The sequence below is a fragment of the Macaca mulatta genome, chromosome 2 (genome assembly GCF_049350105.2).
Source record: "Macaca mulatta isolate MMU2019108-1 chromosome 2, T2T-MMU8v2.0, whole genome shotgun sequence".
Lineage (NCBI taxonomy): Eukaryota > Metazoa > Chordata > Mammalia > Primates > Cercopithecidae > Macaca > Macaca mulatta.
In genome coordinates this window covers 183267672-183288316 of record NC_133407.1, presented here as the reverse complement: position 1 = coordinate 183288316, position 20645 = coordinate 183267672, and the positions used below count along the sequence as shown (strand labels likewise).

General features: G+C 36.4%; 1 protein-coding gene across 3 annotated transcripts in view; it reads left to right on the top strand.

Annotated features, from left to right (window-relative positions):
• TBC1D23 (TBC1 domain family member 23) overlaps window positions 1-20645 on the top strand; it is a 63874-nt gene that overhangs the window by 27464 nt on the left and 15765 nt on the right. For all 3 annotated transcript variants that reach the window (XM_077994038.1, XM_015129483.3, XM_015129478.3), the window contains 9 exons: window positions 2571-2694; window positions 6758-6882; window positions 6976-7022; window positions 7852-7955; window positions 9605-9727; window positions 10921-11013; window positions 14070-14240; window positions 16842-16884; window positions 18429-18535. In XM_077994038.1, the coding sequence (XP_077850164.1) occupies window positions 2571-2694; window positions 6758-6882; window positions 6976-7022; window positions 7852-7955; window positions 9605-9727; window positions 10921-11013; window positions 14070-14240; window positions 16842-16884; window positions 18429-18535 (937 nt within the window). The remainder of the gene's footprint in view (window positions 1-2570; window positions 2695-6757; window positions 6883-6975; window positions 7023-7851; window positions 7956-9604; window positions 9728-10920; window positions 11014-14069; window positions 14241-16841; window positions 16885-18428; window positions 18536-20645) is intronic.

Below are 20645 nucleotides of genomic sequence, written 5' to 3'. Positions count from 1 at the left end.
GACTTTTTTACATGAGGCCTTTTACTTCATTTTCTTTACAGTTTGCTTTTTTAGAGATGGTACCCCTACAAAAATACCACTTGTTGAAATATCAACTTAGATATGGAAGGGGGCAGTATAGCATAATGACTTAATGTCCAGTTTCTGTGTACAAGTCTTAGCACCATCACTTCATAGCTATTTTACCTTCAGTGAGCTGAAGTGAGCTATTTTACCTTCAGTTGAGCCTCAGTTTTCTCATCTGTAAATTGGGTGTAGATTTCATAGGTTTGTTTGATAAAATGTAAGATAAAATGAAATAACTTTGTAAAATGCTTATTACATTGTCTGGCACATGGTATTTCCTCAATAAATAGTTGACTTTTATTATGATGACCTGTGCTTTGACCTGTTTGTAAGTTTTTGCTGATTCATTAGATACATTCTCGCCTCCTTCCCTTGTAATAGTAGAATGTTTGGGAGGCCGAGACGGGTGGATCATGAGGTCAGGAGATCGAGACCATCCTGGCTAACACGGTGAAACCCTGTCTCTACTAAAAAATACAAAAAAAAACTAGCCGGGCGAGGTGGCGGTCGCCTGTAGTCCCAACTACTCGGGAGGCTGAGGCAAGAGAATGGCGTAAACCCGGGAGGCGGAGCTTGCAGTGAGCCGAGATTGCGCCACTGCACTCCAGCCTGGGCGACAGAGCGAGACTCTGTCTCAAAAAAAAAGAAAAAAAAATTGTAGAATGTATTTCAGTACAAACGCTGAATGGAGTAAATTTATAGAACTGAGGAATTAGTGAAGCCTACTGGTCTAAATGAAGATTGAGTTAGTCAGCACCTTGTTAACAGTAACACCATACTTTAACCAAACTGTCTGGAAGTAACTGTGTTTGTAGTATTGCTTTTTGTTTTTAACTGTATGGGTTAAAAAGTAACTACCTCTGGCCTAGCATGGTGGCTCATGCCTATAATCCCAGCAATTTGGGAGGCCAAGGAGGAAGGATCGCTTGAGTCAAGGAGTTCGAGACCAGCCTGGGCAACATGAAGAAACCCTGTCTCTACCAAAAATACAAAAATCAACTGGGCATGTTGGCATGTACCTGTAGTCCTAGCTGCTTGGGAGGCTGAGGTGGGAGGGTGGTTTGAGCCCAGGAGGCAAAGAGGTTGCAGTGAGCCGAGATCACGCCATTGCACTCCAACCTGAGCAACAGAGCCAGACCCTCTCTTAAAAAAACAAACAAAAAACTCCCCCAAAAAACATGTAATTATCTCCCTATATCCAGTAAGATGCACTACCAAAAATCTAGTATCTTTTAAGAGATTTTTTCCATGAAGTATTCTGTTTGAGTTATCACAAACATGGACACAAGAAAATGAACTAATGTGAGTGTAATAGTATCTTAACAAATCCTCTGGGCTTGAAAGATTTTCTAAGAGTGCTACTTATGTGGGAGTTAGAAGATAAGGCTTCTGAATTCGAGATCAGGGACTGAGCATGGAAGGAGGAAGTAACTGTGCTTCCTGAGGAGTGAGCCTAGTTCATGGACCACATCTGGACCTGCTCCAAGGGTTTGTCATCTTTGGGCTCAGATGCTTGGGTTCCTGGGTAGACGGACAGTACTTTTCAGATCAAGGCTGTGGGTGGCTACTGTGACCTGTGGCAGAGGAGTCTTCTTAGAGCTGAGCAGGCTGAAATGCTTCCTGAGCTGATGACTAGAAACTAGGAAATCCATGACCCAAAATTCATCTGTAGGTGCTTTGTGATTATTTCTAACTTTTATTTTAGGTTTAGGGGTACGTGTGCAGGTTTGTTATATAGGTAAATTGTGTGTTACAGGGGTCTGGTGTACAGATTATTTTACCACCCAGGCAATAGAGTACTCTTTCTACTTTTGAAGTCTCTGGCAGGAAAATGTGGTATTTGTTTTTAAAAAGGCTTTTGATAAAAATGTTAATGTACATGTTTGGTGCCTTATACTTTAAAACAACATTCAGATTCATTTTTTCCATTTTGCTCTCACAATAACCCTTTGAAGTAGGACAGTTATTGAACAAGACGAGTATTTTGGCACCTTCTGGAATTTACTCTGAGGAGTTGGTACTTGGGCCACTTCAACAGTTTTTAAGGCCACTATTTCTAAAATGTTCACCTGCCCATTTCAGACTTGTACCTTTGCTAAAGGACATTTCTAATTGAGTATATAAACTGTGGCGCTAACCTGAAGCCTAGTTTTTAGAATTTCCTCTCTTTTGGCAGAGAAGGAAGGACTCTCCAGATCTCCTTTTGGGATCCCAGCCTTATCAAAATAACCTAAATTTGTTTTCAGTGATCCCTGTAGTTCTCTCACTTGAGTGCTGCCTGGGTTCTGTGAGAATCTCCCTAGAGTGGCTTTAGATCTACTGTTTCTACAGTAGAACTTTTGTCAAGTCAGGGACATTGAAAAAGGTGTTAGCAAGAGACCTCTGCCTGCTGCTGTCAGGTGGGCTTCCAGTGAATGCTGTGGAGAGTGTAGCAGGAAGACTGGTTACTGATGTGATTATTTCTGATCTATTAATGCAAAAAAATTTTGCTTCTTGTCTTCTAGGGATTGTTCCCAGAAAGGGAGACCATTTCATCTCTTCAGGTTGCTCATCCAATACCATGAGCCTGAGCTTTGTTCTTATCTTGATACAAAGAAAATTACTCCAGACTCCTATGCACTCAACTGGGTAATAAAGTGAAAGTAGGAACATTTAATGAAAAATAGATTTATATAAAGCTATACTTAGGTGGGTTTTTTTTTCAAGGAAGAGAAAGAAAAGTGCTAATTATAGATCATTTTTAAACCAAACGGGTAAAATTATTGGCATTTAAAAATAACTTTTTTTGCTCTTCAGTTGTGTTCAGATTATTTGATATGAAGTTTACTTTTATTGTTTTACATGTATTTGTAAATGTAACTAATATTACAACTAATTACAAGTAAATATTACAACTACTTACATATATGTAATAAATATGAATATATACATGTAATATATGATACATATATCCATTCAATTGAGAACTTTGTTTAAATTGTTGATGGTGTGTATAAGAATTGGTATACAGTCACGAGGAAAATAACTTAAGGTTATCAAGTGGTTAATATAAAAGAATATAAAGTATAACTCAGCACTCTATCATTCTGTATTTGTATTTTCAATGGGAAGTCTTACTTTAGGTCAGCGGTCCTCAAAACTTTTGGTGTCAGGACCCTTTACACTCTTAAAATTTGTTGATAATCCATATGGATTATGTTGAGAAGAAGTTAAAACTAGACTAGGCGCAGTGGCTCACGCCTGTAATACCAGCACTTTGGGAGGCTAAGGAAGGCGGTCACTTGACTTCAGAAGTTTGAGACCAGCCTGGCCAACATGGCGAAACCCCAACTCTACTAAAAATACAAAAATTAGTCGGATGTGGTGGCGTGTGCCTGTATTCCCAGCTACTCGGGAGGTTGAGGCAGGAGAATCACTTGAATCCGGGAGGCGGAGCTTGTAGTGAGCCGAGATCGTACCATTGCACTCTAGCTTGAGCAAAAGAGTAAGACTCTGTCTCAAAAAAAAAAAAAAAAAAAAAAAATTTAAGGAATTTTAAATGTTTATTAATTTATTTAAAAGTAATTATAAATTTATTACATGTTGATATAAATAGCCTTTTTAAAAATAAAAAACAACTATTTTCCAAAAGAAAATAGAGTAGTGGCATTGTTTTATATTTTTGCAAATCTCATTAATGTTTGGCTACATCAAAGATGGATTATCATATCTGCTTTTTTTTTTTTTTCTGCTTTTTTTTTTTTTTTTTTTTGAGATGGAGTTTTGCTCTTGTCGCCCAGGCTGGAGTGCAGTGGCACGATCTTGGCTCACTGCAACCTCCACCTCCCGGGTTCAAGCAATTCGTCTGCCTCAGCCTCCCAAGTAGTTTGGATTACAGGTGCCCGCCATCATGTCCGGCTAATTTTTGTAATTTTAGTAGAAAGAGGGTTTCACCATGATGGCCAGGCTGGTCTCAAACTCCTAACCTCAGGTGATCCGCTTGCTTCAGCCTCCCAAAGTGCTGGGATTACAGGCATGAGGCCACCACACCTGGCCCATATCTGCTTCTTTATTCAATCTGTGTTAATATCACATATCATGTAGCCATTGGAAAATTCTATTGTTCATTTTTGAGGGAATAAATATGAAAAAGGCAGGTAAATTCTACATATTTTTGTAACAATAGTTTTGACCTTACAGATCCTTTGTAAAGAATCCTGGGGACTTCTAGGAGGTCCCGAGACCACACTTTGAGAACTGCTCTTCTGGTTAACTTGAAGATCTTTCTAAAACAATGATTGGGTGCTAGGAGACTATATATTCATATTGTTTTATTATGTATTGCTTAACTTTTCTTCAGGAAGAATCCCATTTCTTCCGGTTATTAACTGTGTGATCTAAGACAGCCTCTGAGCTTCAATTCCTCATCTGCAAAGTGGAAATAATAATAGTACTGTACCTACTTCAGAGGATGATAGGATGAGTTAACAATCAGGAAATGGGTAATTGGAGAATTCTAACTGGTTTCACTTCTGGGCTCATTAAATCTCAAACCTCAGTAGCCTGTTCTTTAATTCCCTCTTGGCCACAGTCTTGTCACTTTTTTTTGGTTTTTTTTTTTGTTTGTTTGTTTGTTTTGAGATGAGGTCTTGCTCTGGTCTCTCAGTCTGCAGTGCAGTGGCACAGTCTTGGCTCACTGCAAGCTCCACCTCCCGGGCTCAAGTGATTCTCCCACCTCAGCCTCCTGAGTAGCTGGGACTACAGGCATGTGCCACCATGCTTGGCTAATGTTTTAATTTTTTTGTAGAGACAGGGTCTCACTGTATTGCCTGAGCTGATCTCGATCTCCTGGGCTCAAGCAATCCTCCTGCCCAGGCCCCAAAGTGCTGGGATTACAGGTGTGAGCCAAGCCTAGTCTTACCACTTTGAGTTAAAATGAATAAATACCTATAAAACTGTAGCTTTTCTGAGATTCGTATGTTGCCACTGAATCTACTTTTATGTTTAAGAAGTGAACTATTTCTCTTAAGCATTTTAATCATTAATAGTGGTCTCTCTGCCTAGGAAATGCCATTTCTGATGCCAGAGCTCTGAATTAGTGCTGGTAGCTGGAAGTTTGAACTGAGTGGTTTCTCTTCAGCTGATATGCCAGATAGTTTATTCTTGCTACTAGTATCATGTCGATGAAATAGAATTTGTTAAATATCAGGAGATGAAACAATTAAAGAGTAATTCCTAAACCACTGTGAGCAATGCAGTGGTAGCTTTAGTTGAGCTAAGTGAGCTTAAAGATGACTGTATATTGCTATTCTGTTTGTATGTACCTCTTCTAATCTGTGTTTGTAATCGTAATTTTTAAAGCAACCACAAAAAAACATTAGTAGCATTATGTATTTTAAAAGGCTTGTGGTCACGTGTGATGGCAATGACATAGGCTGTGGAGTCTCAGGCTTTTTCCTATTCCCAGCACCACTCACTAGCTCTGTGAGCTTGAGAAAGTAATCCAAGTTCCTCACCTGAAAAAAACGGGCGAGTAATTGAAATCTACTTTCTCACCTGCAAAATGGGAAGAAATGTGTTTACTTTCCAGGCCTGTTGTGAGAATTTAAGTAAGAGATATTTTTAATGACATGTGATAATAGTTTAGTATTAGTTTAGTATTACACAAAGAGTGCACTAAATATATGTGTTCCCATTAATTCTCTTTAGCCATTAAAAATGTTTTAAATTTAAACCTGTAGAGGAATTATTTCTGTATATAATGAAAGTTGAATGATCTAAAAATATTACTTCATGCAACTTAAAACACAATTGGGTTGTAGAGATGCTTATAAATTAACAACTCTTAGCTCCTGAGATATATCGAAGGATATGAATGTTGTTTATTTTATTTATTTATTTTTTGAGACAGAGTCTCACTCTGTCACCCAGGCTGGAGTGCAGTGGTGAGATCTCGTGTCACTGCAACCTCTGCCTCCCAGGTTCAAGTGATTCTCCTGCCTCAGCCTCCCGAGTAGTTGGGACTACAAACACGCACCACCATGCCTGGCTAATTTTCGTATTTTTAGTAGAGACGGGGTTTCACTATGTTGGCCAGGTTGGTCTCAAATTCCTGACCTCAGGTCATCCATCCACCTCACCCTCCTGAAATGCTGGGATTATAGGCGTGAGCCACTGTGCCCAGCCTAATCTCTTTCAAGTGATGTACAAGTGAGCTTTGGGAGCAATTCATATTTATATTATGATTAGAGTTTTATTAGCTGCTCTTAAATTACCATGTTTGATCCTCACAATTACCTTGTAATTTAAATACTGTGCTGTTATTATATTGTAATTATTTTAGTTACTGTTATGGAGCTCAGACCATAATTATGTTAGTTATGCTATGGCAAAGATATGTGCTGGTTACTTTAGGTATTCTTTTCACAATAGTAGTAGAAGATGGGTAGCAGTATTCCTCTTTTTTACAGAAGTAAAAATGGAAGCTTTAAAGAGGTTGACATGTCCTAAGTCACACAGTTAATAAGTGGCTCCATTGTCCCTTGAATTCACATGTTTTGCCTTTGGATTTCATACACTAAGATTAAGGTACGCATTAAATATCAGGTGCAGATAATTTGATGTAATGTTTCTTATTCATTTGCTTTAATACTTTTAAGAGAACAAGTCACCTCCAGTGGTTTATGTCTCTCATTTCATTTCCTGATTACAGCTTGGAAGTCTTTTTGCATGTTACTGTTCCATTGAAGTCACTCAGGCAATATGGGATGGATATCTACAACAAGCAGATCCATTTTTTATTTATTTCTTAATGTTAATTATCCTTGTTAATGCAAAGTAAGTATCTGGTTGGTTAGTTGTTTTTTTTCCCCCTTTTCTCAGGGTGCTCTGTTAATATTTAACTCAAATTGATTTGATTCCCTTTTACAGAGAAGTTATTTTAACACAAGAGTCAGACAGCAAAGAAGAAGTTATCCGTAAGTATCATTTAATGTAGCGAAAACATTTTGGGTCTCCTTATCTGTGTAAGTTACTCAGTTTAATCATTCATAAATTTAGGAGATTAGAAGAGCTCTGAGGCTCCATTCAACTCTCAAATTATATAAACACTCTCCAGGTACAGACCTTGAAGACGATTTTCCTTTATTTTGCCATCTTCATTCATTCCTTCATATTTGTTCACTCTTTCATTGCTTTCCATATACTATTCCTTTGGTTTCACTGTTCAAATAGATCGCCCTCCTCTGTTCCTCTCTACCCATCCATAATTTACCTTTCAATACTCAGTTTATATGATATTTCAATTGTGAAACTTTGGTTCTCCTTTTGGGTTCTCCCCACCATATTCCCCACATGGAGATAGTTACTTCCTCTCTATATTGCCTGTCACTTTGTGCTATCTGTATAGTAATGTTTATCTTATTACATTATAATGATTTATTTTTATTTTTTTCATACAAGACAAAGTTCTTTTAAGTCAGTAACTATTTCTTAGATATTTTGTATGTTCAGGGGCCCTGGCACTTCTTCATATATGTTTGTTAAATAAATCATAGAATTCTAATTAAGGTTAATGAATTTGATTTGATTGCCTGACACCATCCTTCACTAACAAGAGATTTACATTAACAGTTTCAGCTCACTTGGAGAAATCCACTTTTCCACAAGACATTGTAAAAGCACCACTGTTGAGACTCTATTTGCATAGTATTTATGATGAAGATATTTCAGCTCTGATACATAAACAATGTTAATGTTTGCATTTTTCACAAACTACTAAATATTATGTCTATAATCATGTTTCAGAGTTCTTGCAAAATACTCCATCCAGTCTGAATATAGAAGATATAGAAGACCTTTTCTCTCTGGCTCAGTATTATTGCAGCAAAACACCAGCTTCTTTTAGGAAGGTATAAGACAAGAAATGATCAACTATTTTGCATTTCACATTTTGTACATTGTTTAATTACTTTGTATTCACTTTAGTTAAAATACTCTAGGTTGTCAATTTTTTCTGTTTCTTTATGTGTTGTAGTTTTGTGTGGGTTTTTTTTTTCCTCTCCATAAAGACCCTCCCTAGTGGAGGAAGAGACTAGTTAAAAAGACAGTAGAAAGCATCTTACCTCTCTTCTGATTATTGTTATTTCTGATCATAAGAAAATTGACTGTGAGATATTTGCTAAATTAGTGTTTTCTTGACTTTAAAAATTATATTACAGGGCTGGGCATGGTGGCTCACGCCTGTAATCCCAGCACTTTGGGAGGCCAAGGCAGCCGGATCACAAGGTCAGGAGATCAAGACCATCCTGGCTAACACGGTGAAACCCTGTCTTTACTAAAAATACAAAAAATTAGCCAGGTGTGGTGGCGGGCACCTGTAGTCCCAGCTACTTGGGAGGCTAAGGCAGGAGAATGGCGTGAACCTGGAAGGTGGAACTTACAGTGAGCCGAGATCACGCCATTGCACTCCAGCCTGGGTGACAGAGCGAAGACGCTGTCTCAAAAAAAAAAGCAAAAAATTCTGTTACAGTAGTAATCCAGTGGAGGAGGTAGAGTTATGCCACTTTTCTCTGGAGTGCAGGTTTGTACAGTGTTAGTGATGCAGAGCTGTCTTATAATGAAAGGTCATTTAGGCCCCATAAAGACTTAGACCCTTAGACCAGACAGGTGCTTAATAAAGGACACCAGATTAGAAGTGTGAGTGATGTGAACTCCTGAAAAATGAAACTCTTAAGAAGCAAAAGCTAATAGTGGAAGAGGCACAAGTTTTTAAAGCCAGCAGGTTTGTATGTGACTTCAGGTGCCCATGAGAGCATTATTGTCTTTTTTTTTTAAAGCATTCTGCCATAATAATTTCTAGTTGGTACTCGTCATGTCACTGAAGTGTCAAGATAAAGTTAAATTATGTTTAGTACACTGTGTTTTAGAAAGCAGGTAAAGGAAACCTTTTATGATCATTTTCCCTTAAAAATAACTAATTTTAAAAGACTTATTTCTAGGGACCAATTTCAACTATTTTAATAATTTTCTTATATAGAACTCTTCAGTCCCTAACAATGCTGGATAAGTCAGATGGTAGGACAGTAGTTTAAAATACTGAATGAAAAAGACGTCTTATTTTTTTTCTCTTTCAAGAGCTGCACCTTTTATTCTTCAGACATAGTGAATCTGCACTAGCAGTTGTGAATTAGAGCAGGCTGTGGATCAGTATTTTAACTCATTTATGCAATCGATTTCTGCCACATATTTGCTTTTATTAAGATATGAAAAATTGTAAGTAACTATTTTTAAAATTCAATATTAACTACAGGTGGTAGTATAGAAAATAGCTATTTAGAATGTGTTTTTTTTTCTTAGTCTTTCATTTTGTGTGAACACTAACAGGGACTTTATGTGACTTTTTTGCAGTTCTTAGCATATAAAATTTGAGATTAGTATTAGGTTTTAAAAATCACAACTCAAGAATATTATAATTTTACCTGTTGTGGTTTAATTAGAATATTTTTAGGAAGAAATTTCGATTTTTTTCCATAATGTTTAAAAATTTCCCCTCAAACAGGATAATCACCATCTCTTTGGTAGTACTTTGTTGGGAATTAAGGATGATGATGCAGATCTGAGTCAGGCTCTTTGTCTGGCCATCTCAGTGTCAGAGATCCTTCAAGCGAATCAGCTACAAGGGGTAAGTAAAGGAAACCCAGTTTGTTAGGGGACTGTTCATTTTAAATACAAGGAACCAACTTCCTCCCTGTTCAGTGATTCCCACAAAATCAATTTACTGCAACAAGGTGGCTCTTTTGGCTTTTTGAATGATTGTGTTAAATGTTATGTTCAGAGGGTAATTTTAAAACTTGTCAGCTTGTGTGTTGTTTTAATTGTCTACAATTAATTATTGTTGACATTCTTGACACCAGTTTTTGTAAATCGACATATCTTTTTTCATATTTCAGTAGAGCGACTGAATGTGGCATTGTATAAAATACTTAAAAGGGTGAATTTAGCATTTAACAGTTTCTGGTAGTTTACAGCTAATTGAATTACATGGTTTAGTTCGATACAACTTACAGCAAACGAGAATTGTGAAAATGTAATTTTCTGCATGAAAATCTAGTAAGTCAGTTTGACTGATGATGGTTTTTAATATATAGTCTTTATTACTAGTAGTGCAACAGTTAACTGTGGTTGTATTTGGAAGGTGTAGTGTATTTCCAAGATTGAGGGCAAGAAAGGAATGGACGTGGAAAGATATCCTTTTATGGTAGATCTTTCTTAGTTGGATTTCTTACTGTATCTGTGCTGGTTATTAAGAATTTTCAAAATACAAGCATCTCGCTTTTTACTTATTCAGACTAATATTAAAAAACAAATGAAAACATGTTATCCAGTTTAAAGAGACCCACATGAACTTCTCTAGTTAAAGCTGGTATTTCAGAACATTCTCCCTTCATCCCACCCACACGAAATAGATGTTTAGTTCTTATGTGAATTGAGCTGTTGATAAATTTGCAGATTTATTTGCAAAAAAGGAAAGCATATCTAAAGTTATGTTTATAACTATGTAGTGTTTACATGGTACATTGTCAAATTCCAGTATAATTAGTTTTATAGCTCAAACAGGCATTCTCCTTCTGTGTATTTTAAGACTTTCCAGTAAAGAACAACATCTAAAAAAGAAAAATGTTTTAACTGTTAAAAACAAATAAAAGTATTTAGGGCCTTCAGGTTATTTTCTATACTAACTAGGTCCTCCTAATTCCATGTGAGATCCATGTTTTCATAAACTTATTCCCTTCCTTTGGTTAGCTGTGAATATTATATTGTGCAATGTGAACCTCATGGGAAATTCCTATATATCAAATGTTGTTTCCCTTTTAGGAAGGAGTCCGGTTCTTTGTGGTGGATTGCCGTCCTGCAGAGCAATATAATGCTGGGCATTTAGCAACTGCTTTCCACTTAGATTCAGATCTGGTTAGTATAAATGCTGATTAATTATTCTTAAAGTAACTTTTTTTCCTTTAGTTCATAAATAAATGTATAGGTCCCAGACTAGGGAATTTTTTCTTTCTGTTTAAGAAGGCAGTCTCTGCCCTTACAAGAAAAGTGTTGCTGTCAGGTTTCCTTTTCACCCACATATGCTTTTGTGTTGTTTGTTTGTTTGTTTGTTTGTTTCGCTCTTGTTGCCCAGGCAGGAGTACAATGGTGCGATCTCGGCTCACTGCAACCTCTGCTTCCTGGGTTCAAGCTATTCTCCTGCCTCACCCTCCTGAGTAGCTGGGATTACAGGCACCCACCACCACGCCCGGCTAATTTTTTGTATTTGTAGTAGAGAGGGGCTTTTGCCATGTTGGCCAGTCTGGTCTCAAACTCCTGACCTCAGGTGATCCCCCTACATGAGCCTCCCAAAGTGTTGGGATTATAGGCGTGAGCCACTACGTCCGGCCCAGATACCCTTTTGGCATCATAAAGAGTAGCTGAAACAATGCTCACTATGGCTTACTATTGCTTACCATTGTTATGTCAGTAAATTCTGAATTTAGTTTGAGCTACATAGTAGAGCACTTAGCATAGTGGACTGCACGTACTAAGGATTCTTCAGATATCAGCTCTTACTGTAATTGAGTAAGAATTCTGTAGGCTTTATAGTGTGAACCATTTTTAATCATGAGTATTTATACATATAATAAACTAATATTTAATAACGATAGTATCTGGCTTATAAGTACTTAGTTATTAAAACTACTATCCTAGGTCATTTAATTTGAAGAATGGTAAAGTAAATAATTGTCAGAGATGTATAGAGCCGTTGGTAAAATTGAGGCTAACGTCATTTAAGCCATTCTGGGATCATTAAAGCCTCAGGGATGGGGAACACAGGAGTGGGATGAGAAATCTCTTAGCTAAATATTAAGTCTACCTTTCCCCTTGCTAACTTGTCTTAAAAATTTAATGCTGAGACTGAAAGGGTGTGTGAAAGGGCCTAGGTAATATTGAGAGAAAACTAACATAAGAAATCAGAGTTTTGGATATTGTGAGAAAGGCCATCTTAGCTCATCCATATTCTATAGTTGAACTCTGTACCCTTCTCTTCCCTTGATTCCTCTGTCGTTCCTATTTTAACAGTTTACTCAGGTGATTCATGAATACTTAAATTAATTTTTTTTTTTTTTTGAGACAGAGTTTCTACTCTGCCACTCAGGCTGGAGTGCAGTGGTGTGATCTTGGCTCACTGCAACCTCAGCCTCCCAGGTTCTGGCGATTCTCCGGCCTCAGCCTCCCGAGTAGCTGGGACTGCAGGTGTGTGCCACCACATCTGGCTAATTTTTTTGTTTCTAGTAGAGGAGGGGGTTCTGTTGGCCAGGCTGGTCTCGAACTCCCAGCTTCAAGTAATCTGCCCATCTCGGCCTCCCAAAGTGCAGGGATTACAGGCATGAGCCACCATGCCAGGCTTGAATTTTTAAAAAATTTTAAAGAATATTATCAATTTACTTAATCTTGCAGACTTTTAATATCTATTTACATATTTCTTATTTTGCCACTTGATTTTTAACATAACAGTTTCTAAGAGATCTTTTGATATAAATACATTCTTTCTAATGATGCATAGTCCATGGTACATGTAGGTATACTATAATTTATTGCCTGATTGATGTATATGTGGGTTATTTTTTGTTTTCTTGTAATAATGCTGCAGTTATACATTTTGTACTTATGCAAATATTTCTGTAAAATAGATTCTTAAAATTGTTTTGTTGAGGTGTGTGGATATATACATTTTACTAGAGACCACCATATTGCCCTTTAAAAGGGTGGAACCCAGCTACTCTGGAGGCTGAGTTAGGAGAATTGCTTGAACCTGGGAGGCAGAGGTTGCGGTGAGCTGAGATCGCACCACTGCACTCCAGCCTGGGTGACTGAGGGAGATTCTGTCTCAAAAAAAAAAAAAAAAAAGATGGAACCGGCCGGGCGTGGTGGCTCAAGCCTGTAATCCCAGCACTTTGGGAGGCCAAGATGGGCAGATCACGAGGTCAGGAGATCGAGACCATCCTGGCTAACACGGTAAAACCCCGTCTCTACTAAAAAAATACAAAAAAACTAGCCGGGCGAGGTGGCGGGCACCTGTAGTCCCAGCTACTCGGGAGGCTGAGGCAGGAGAATGGCGTGAACCCGGGAGGCGGAGCTTGCAGTGAGCTGAGATCCGGCCACTGCATTCCAGCCTGGGCGACAGAGCGAGACTCCGTCTCAAAAAAAAAAAAAGGTGAAACCTTCTTATGTTTCAGAACTGTAAATGAGAATGCCATTGGTATTATTGGACATTATCAGTCTTTTCTCATCTTACCAGAGTGATGAGTGAAAAATAGTTGTAATTACCAATGAGGTTGAACATTATTTTTTGTGAGTGTGCTGTTTATATTTGCTTTTGTTTTTTACAAATTGCTTTTCTATGTGGTCTGTCCATTTTTCTGTTTTTCACCATACTTTTTGTGTATCTCCATTAAAACAGTTTTTAAACATCCTTGTAGTCATTGTCGTACTTGTTTCCTTGAGGGTAAGAAATGAATATTTCATCTTTGTGTCTCCATTACCTGGAATAGTGCCGATAAACAAATGCCTTCTGTTATTTCTGACTATGCTCTAAGAAATACATGGCTTACCATCTAAGGGGAAACTGAAAAATAGAGCTTGTTTTGATCTATAGTTTTATACTCTTTCTGTCTTGATACCTAAGGACACAGTTGCTACTTGTTATGTAAGAAAAAACAGGAACAAAACAGGTTTTCTGTAGTAGAGAAGTATTTTCTTTGCGTCAATCTTTGTGTGAATGTTCAATTTTTGTTCTATTGTATTACAGATACATTTATAAATATTTCTCTTATCCCAGGGGTTTTATTTATAAGAGTCTTTTTTTCCCTTCATTTTCGTTGTGGCTCTTTAAATATTGGGGTTTTTCCTAAAAAAATTTCAAATTTACAAATATATGTGAAACACAGGCTTGTCAAGTTTTTAACTTTAAAAAAATTGTCTAGATGCTCCAGAATCCATCTGAGTTTGCACAGTCAGTAAAATCCTTGCTGGAAGCGCAGAAGCAATCCATTGAGTCTGGCTCCATAGCTGGTGGGGAGCACCTCTGTTTTATGGGCAGTGGCAGGGAGGAAGAAGACATGTATATGAACATGGTCCTGGCACACTTTTTACAGGTATGCTGACATAAATTATTTCAGTTTTGTTTGGTTAATGTTATCACCTTTAAAAAATTTGCATAGATAACTTTTTGCTTGTCAGATTTATCTGTATTTTTCTTGGTTTTGTGACTTGTTAAGGTCTTCTCCAGATTTTTCTCATATGCTTATATGATTTTTTTTTAATGTTTAACTCAAACCATCTGGAATTTATTTTGTGTAAGAAGTAAGGTAGGAATTAAAAATTTCTCCAAATAGCTTACAAATTGTACAATTTGAAATACCACCTTATTAATATACTGAGTTCCTCTATGCATTAAGATCTATTTCTGGATTATTATGTTACATTGATCTTTTATTGTTTTCTGTTTATTATTGTTTTTTTGAGCTGGAGTCTTCCTCTGTCGCCTACGCTGCAGTGCAGTGCGTGATCTTGACTCACTGCAACTTCCGCATCCCTGATTCAAACAATTCTCCTCCCTTCGCCTCTCGAGTAGCTGGACTACAGGCATGTGCCACCACACTTGACTAGTTTTTGTTTTTGTAGTAGAGACGGGGTTTCACTATGTTGGCCAGGCTGGTCTCGAACTCCTGACCTCAAGTGATCCGCCCTCCTCGGCCTCCTAGAGTGCTGGAATTACAGGCGTGAGCCACCGTGCCTGGCCTATTATGTTACATTGATCTTTATGTGTATTTATGTCCTAGTACTTTTTACAGTAGCTATATAATTCATCTTAATATCTTCATTTGAAACTGAATAAATGCATGTACACATTCATTCACAACACCTAGCCATCTTTCCTTTTTGTGTTTAAATATTGTCTTCAACACAACTAATTTGAATTAGTGATTTTATGCAACCTGCTTCTCTGCTTTTTTAAAAATGTCGCTCAGTGATGGCTTGTTTTGTATTAAAATAGTTACTTACTAGGTATTCTTTAGCAGTTTATGTGTTGAAGTCCTTACTTTGTATGGTCCTGAGCTATGGAATCAGCAAGCTGGTAGGCCTGGTAATACACAAGCCACTCAATTTGGATTCATTTCTATTTATGTTGTATTTTACTGAGAATCTGGTTTGAAAAAATTAAAGACGAAATCCTTGAAAAGCAAAATCAGAGAAGGAAGAGGATATTTGGGAGAGGGATTGTAGGATAATTTTAAATTATATTAAAGGAAAGACTTTAGAAGCATAGGAAATAACAAAAATAAGGAACCAAACTCGTTTCACTCATAAATTTAACTGGTCTATTCTAAACATGCTTCAGGCCAGGCAGGGGGGCTCACACCTATAATCCCAATACTTTGGTAGACTGAGATGGGAGGATCACTTGAGCCCAGGAGTTCAAGACCACCCTGGGCAACATAATGAGACCCTGTCTCTACAAAAAATAAAAATATTAACTGCGTGTGGATGTGTTCATCTGTAGTCCCAGCTGCTTGGGAGGCTGAGGCAGGATAATTGCATGAGCTGGGAGATTGAGGCTGCAGTGAGCCGTATTCATGCCACTGTACTCCATCCAGCCTGGGTGACAGAGCGAGACCCTATCCTCAAAAACAAAATAAAATAAAAACGCTTTAGTGTAAACTATACTGTATATTGTGAGGGCTGTCATAGGGCAAGAGTTTGGAATATTGTGAACTTTTTAAAATTATTCAAGTTCTTTGTGTGGTTTTATAAATTTTTCCCCCAATTTTTATTATGGAAAATTTCAAGGAAATGGAAAAGTAGGGAGAACTGAATGCCATAAACTCATTATATAGACATAACCACATCATTATCATACTTTATTAAAAAAAAATTTAGTGTTCAAGTTTCCCTGATTTTCCTAAGATCTAAAACAAGACGTTGACATTTGGTTGATGTCTTTTAAGTTTCTTTTAGTTTATAGGTTCCTTTTTTAAATTGTTTTCCTTGCATATTTTTGTTGGGAAAAGCAGTTAATTTGTGTTATAGAGTTCCCCACATTCTGGATTTTGCTGATTACATTCACATGGTGTCGTTTATCATGTTCTGTCCCTGGTATTTCCTGTAAGCCAGTAGTCTAAATCTAGAGATGTTCAGACTTCTTTGTTTAGAAGGAGGTCCTGAGGGGGTGATGCCTGCCTCTTTTAGATGGTAAATACTATTTAGATATCTTTTTAGTGTTCCTCTTTTTTATTGTTGTTTTTATTACTTAGATCCATTATGTTTTTAGTAGTTTGCAAAATGGTAACATTCCCTTATTTCTTCATAATTAGCCATAATGTTTCTTTTTATATTATCTTTTAATAGAGGACCCAAATATTTTGAAAGCTTTTAAAAATCACTCTGATTACATCCTAAAATACTGTTTAATTTTTGTTTGAACATTGCACTATTGAAACAATAATACAAGTAAAATCAAGACTTGTTAATAGCCTTGAAGTTGTCCCCTTCTTCCCACCCAAGCACCAGACCCTTACAATATGTAAGGTAAATGGATATACCTCTCTGTGCCAAAGTCCAAAATGTCAAGGAAATAAGAAAGCCCAGAAATTTAATATGTAACTTGATATTGTATTTATCAGTGTTTTAGAACTAGCTGAAGTTTTAATAAAGTCACATTTTTGGAAGAATTTAAATTTTCTTTTCCATTACAGAAAAACAAAGAATATGTGAGTATTGCCAGTGGAGGATTTATGGGTAAGATTTTAATTTATTAGTTTTTTTCCTCTGTGTTTCAGAAGAAATTGTATTGATTATCAATAGAGTTGATCTGGAGTGATCACATTAGTTAATGGGTAGACTCTCTTCATTCATTCAATGTTTTCAGAAAAGGCAAGGCCAGGAGGACTTACAGATAACAGACAAACGTAATAGGCAGTTGAAATGAGTGACTATTTGATGTAAGACTATTTTAATAGATTTGTTTCCAAAAAATATTTTTGTAAAGATGAATGAAAAACTGTCCATATGATTGCCTCTGTGGAGAAGGAGGATTAAATGATGGGACGGGGAAGGAAGAATTCAAGGAATACTTTTGATAGTATACCTTTTGGACTCTTTAGGTGTTTTATTATTTTATTTTTGAACTACTTGAAGGTATTCTCTGTTTAAAAAATGTTAGCTAAGTGGAACAAAATAAACTGATGTTTTCAGAACTGCAGACTAATATTTGATAATCTAGGAAAGTAAAATAATTGGCAAGATCTCTGCAGGCAAGTATTGAGAATTTTACTTTGCAGGCAGAGTAATAAGATTTTAAAAGAGCCTGTCTTACATTAGAAAAAGAGTTTACAAAAATACTGAGCTGTAAATGCTGGGGAAAATCAATGATCAAATCAAATCAATATATAAGAATCACATGCTAACCAATTGTGCAACTGAAGCTCCAAAAATCAAATCAGTATATGTTGAGAGTAATGGAATCTTAGGCTTGAATCGTGGGAGTTAGGCTGTAACTTAGGATTTTTGGAACATTAGGATGTATTTCCTCTTGGTCTTTGTTGATATTAACAAGGATTATGATTATCTTCTATATATCATGACCTGATAACTAACGACTTTTGAGGTTCATACCCAGAGTGATGTACAAAAAAGGTTATTTTAATAAGTAGTGTTAAACATGTATTGGCCCCTAGGCTCAGTGTTATTTATTAGGAATCCTGGTAATGATATAAAACTTGATTATTAAGCTTGTAATTCTCAAAAGTGTCTGAAAAGCATTTTTTTAATAGTATAGCCCAGATTTTGGAAATGTTTTTAAAACCATGGATTATTTATTCACCAAGAATAATATCTCTTTCTGTAACTGTTAATGCCTAACAATGCTTCTTTATTATGGGAGAGATTGATTGATGTCTCCTTATGGTATAACAAAAGTCACAATCGGTTTTCTATTAATCCTTTATGTCATAAAAATGTTGCAGAAATTATCTGTTAATACTTGAAAGATTTCCTTCCAAAGAAGAAAACATAAAGCCTATACAGTTATCATCACCTTTGGCGTCACTTAAGAAATGTTGTCCGTGTACAGAGGGTTTTAGAAGGAAGAAGAGGAAGGTTTGCTCTAGCTTGGAGGCCTTTTCTCCATCACAGACGTGCAGAAAGAAATACCTGTGATTATTTCCTTTGGTCCTTTTTTCTCAGCTGTGACATGTTTATTATATTTCGTTGGTAATGAATTTTTCCAAAGAGGGTTGATATTTTAGGTTTTGTTGTTGTCGTTGTTTTTAATTTATCTTAAGCACTGCAGCAGCACCTGGCAGACATTAATGTGGATGGACCAGAAAATGGATATGGCCATTGGATTGCTAGTACCTCAGGCTCAAGGAGCAGTATCAATTCTGTTGATGTAAGTGTATGTAGAGAGTACGTTACTGGATTTGGATAAGTTCCCAGAAAAGGTGATTAACTACTAAACCCCCACCATAACAGAAATGGAGTCAAAACATTTTAAACACATGCCATGAAGAGTCATAGTTTTGTGAGATTAATGAAATGATACAGCAAGCCTTTATTGTGAGATTAATGACATGATACAGCAAGCCTTCACAGCTAAACTAGGTGGGAGCTCTTGAAGTTCAGCTGCTGAATTCAAATTTCTCCCTGTCCATCTGTAGTTTGGTATCACATAGTGACAGTTTTATGCTCTAGCTTAAATATCGATGGGGACAAATCTGGGTCCTATAAATAGCTGGGACTCTTAAGCAAGCTGATTCCAGGCATCTCCCAGTTAGTTTTTGCCAGAATACTAGGGCTCATAATCATCTCGTGCACATTGTATCTGTACCCATCCCCATCACAGACTTAAGTGATGTGAACTTGAGTCTATCCACATTGGAGAATTGGTCAGGCAGAGGAAGACAAGAACCAGTTTCCAATCCTATTTGATTTTTAGTTATTGAGATGTGTGTTACTACCCGGTTTTGCTACAGTGGATAAATCTGTTTTTCTGTTCTACTTTGGAAATATTTGGGTAATAGGTCTTTTGTGCTTTTCCAGTACTTCAGTATTTCATGTTAGTTGAATTAGATGTCATTAAATTATTTTCATAAATAATGGTCCTCATCTACCTAGTGATTATTTTTTAAAACAGAAATAGAAGGGAAACTGCAGTACAAGGGCATGGTTAGTAGCTTGGGCCTACAGGTCTGACATACCTGGGTTCAGATTTCATCTACAACTCACTTTCTTCATGATCTCCAGCAAGGTCTTTGAGCTGTGATTTCTCCACCTGTGCAATAGAAATGTTAACAATATAACTTTCTTCCTAAGGATAACTTGAGGATTAACTGTGGAAGTAAATGGAAAGTATAGTACCTGTCACCAAATATTTAATAGTAGTTATTATGAAATTGTAACTCACTACCTGTGTTAGTTGAGGTTTATCTTCGGCCATGCAAATCGAAATCAGATTATTTTCACATCAGCAGATAAGGCTTGCCTGAGAATCTTATTTTTAACTTGATACTTATTTTTAACTTGATGCTCTTTGTGTGAAATCACCATTTACTTAGTAAATGTTTGCTGTTTTCACTTACAAATAACTAGTATTTCATTGTCTGGGTATATTATAATTTATTCAGTTCTCTATTATTCAATATTTACATTGTTTCCAGTTTTTTTCTGTTACAAACAGTTTAATTTTTGTAGTGATAAATTTGCATATGCCATGATTATTTAGTCCTGGAAGTGGAATAACTTGATTAAAATGTTACCAAAGTCCTTAGACTTCTGCATTATTATCAAATGGCTCTCCAAAAAACATTCTAATTTATATTCCTGTTCACATCACTGGATAGTTTTTCTGTTGAAGCTTTTATATTCAGATTTGAAAAACGCTGATTGAGGCTATTTTAGAAATTATCTTAAAGCGCATTCTTTTCAAAGTACCAAAGAAGTTTTGCAGTTTAATTTGGCTTTGAATTTAGATACAGAAATAGAAACATAGTTTTTTGTGTTGTTAATGACATTTCTTCTAAAAATAAAAGTAACAGATGTTCATTGTAGCATCATATATAAATAAGAAAAGTATAAAGAAAACAAAATCACCTGTAGCTGTTCCAGAGATAATTTTGCCATTCATATTTTAAAGTATTTTCATCAAACCCTTTTTAGTGAATGTGTTTCTTTATTTTAAAAGTAGTGATCATAGCAAACTAGAATTTTATTTTCTGCTTTTTCACTAAACATATGAGCATTTTCTAGCATTTTAAAATGCTATTTAAAAATAGTATGAGTTTGTAATGGCTGTGTAATTTTCCATCAAATAGTACCCAAATTTCTGGGCACTTCCTTCCCATTAATTCTAAAGAGGAATTAATTGGCAAAAAAGAGGATCACTTTTAAATGTTTGACACCCATCACTGAATTTCCTTCTAGGAAGGTATATGTGAGCAATCCCATGAAACAATTTAAGAATTATACTCACAGCTATGCACAGTGGCTCATGCTTGTAATCC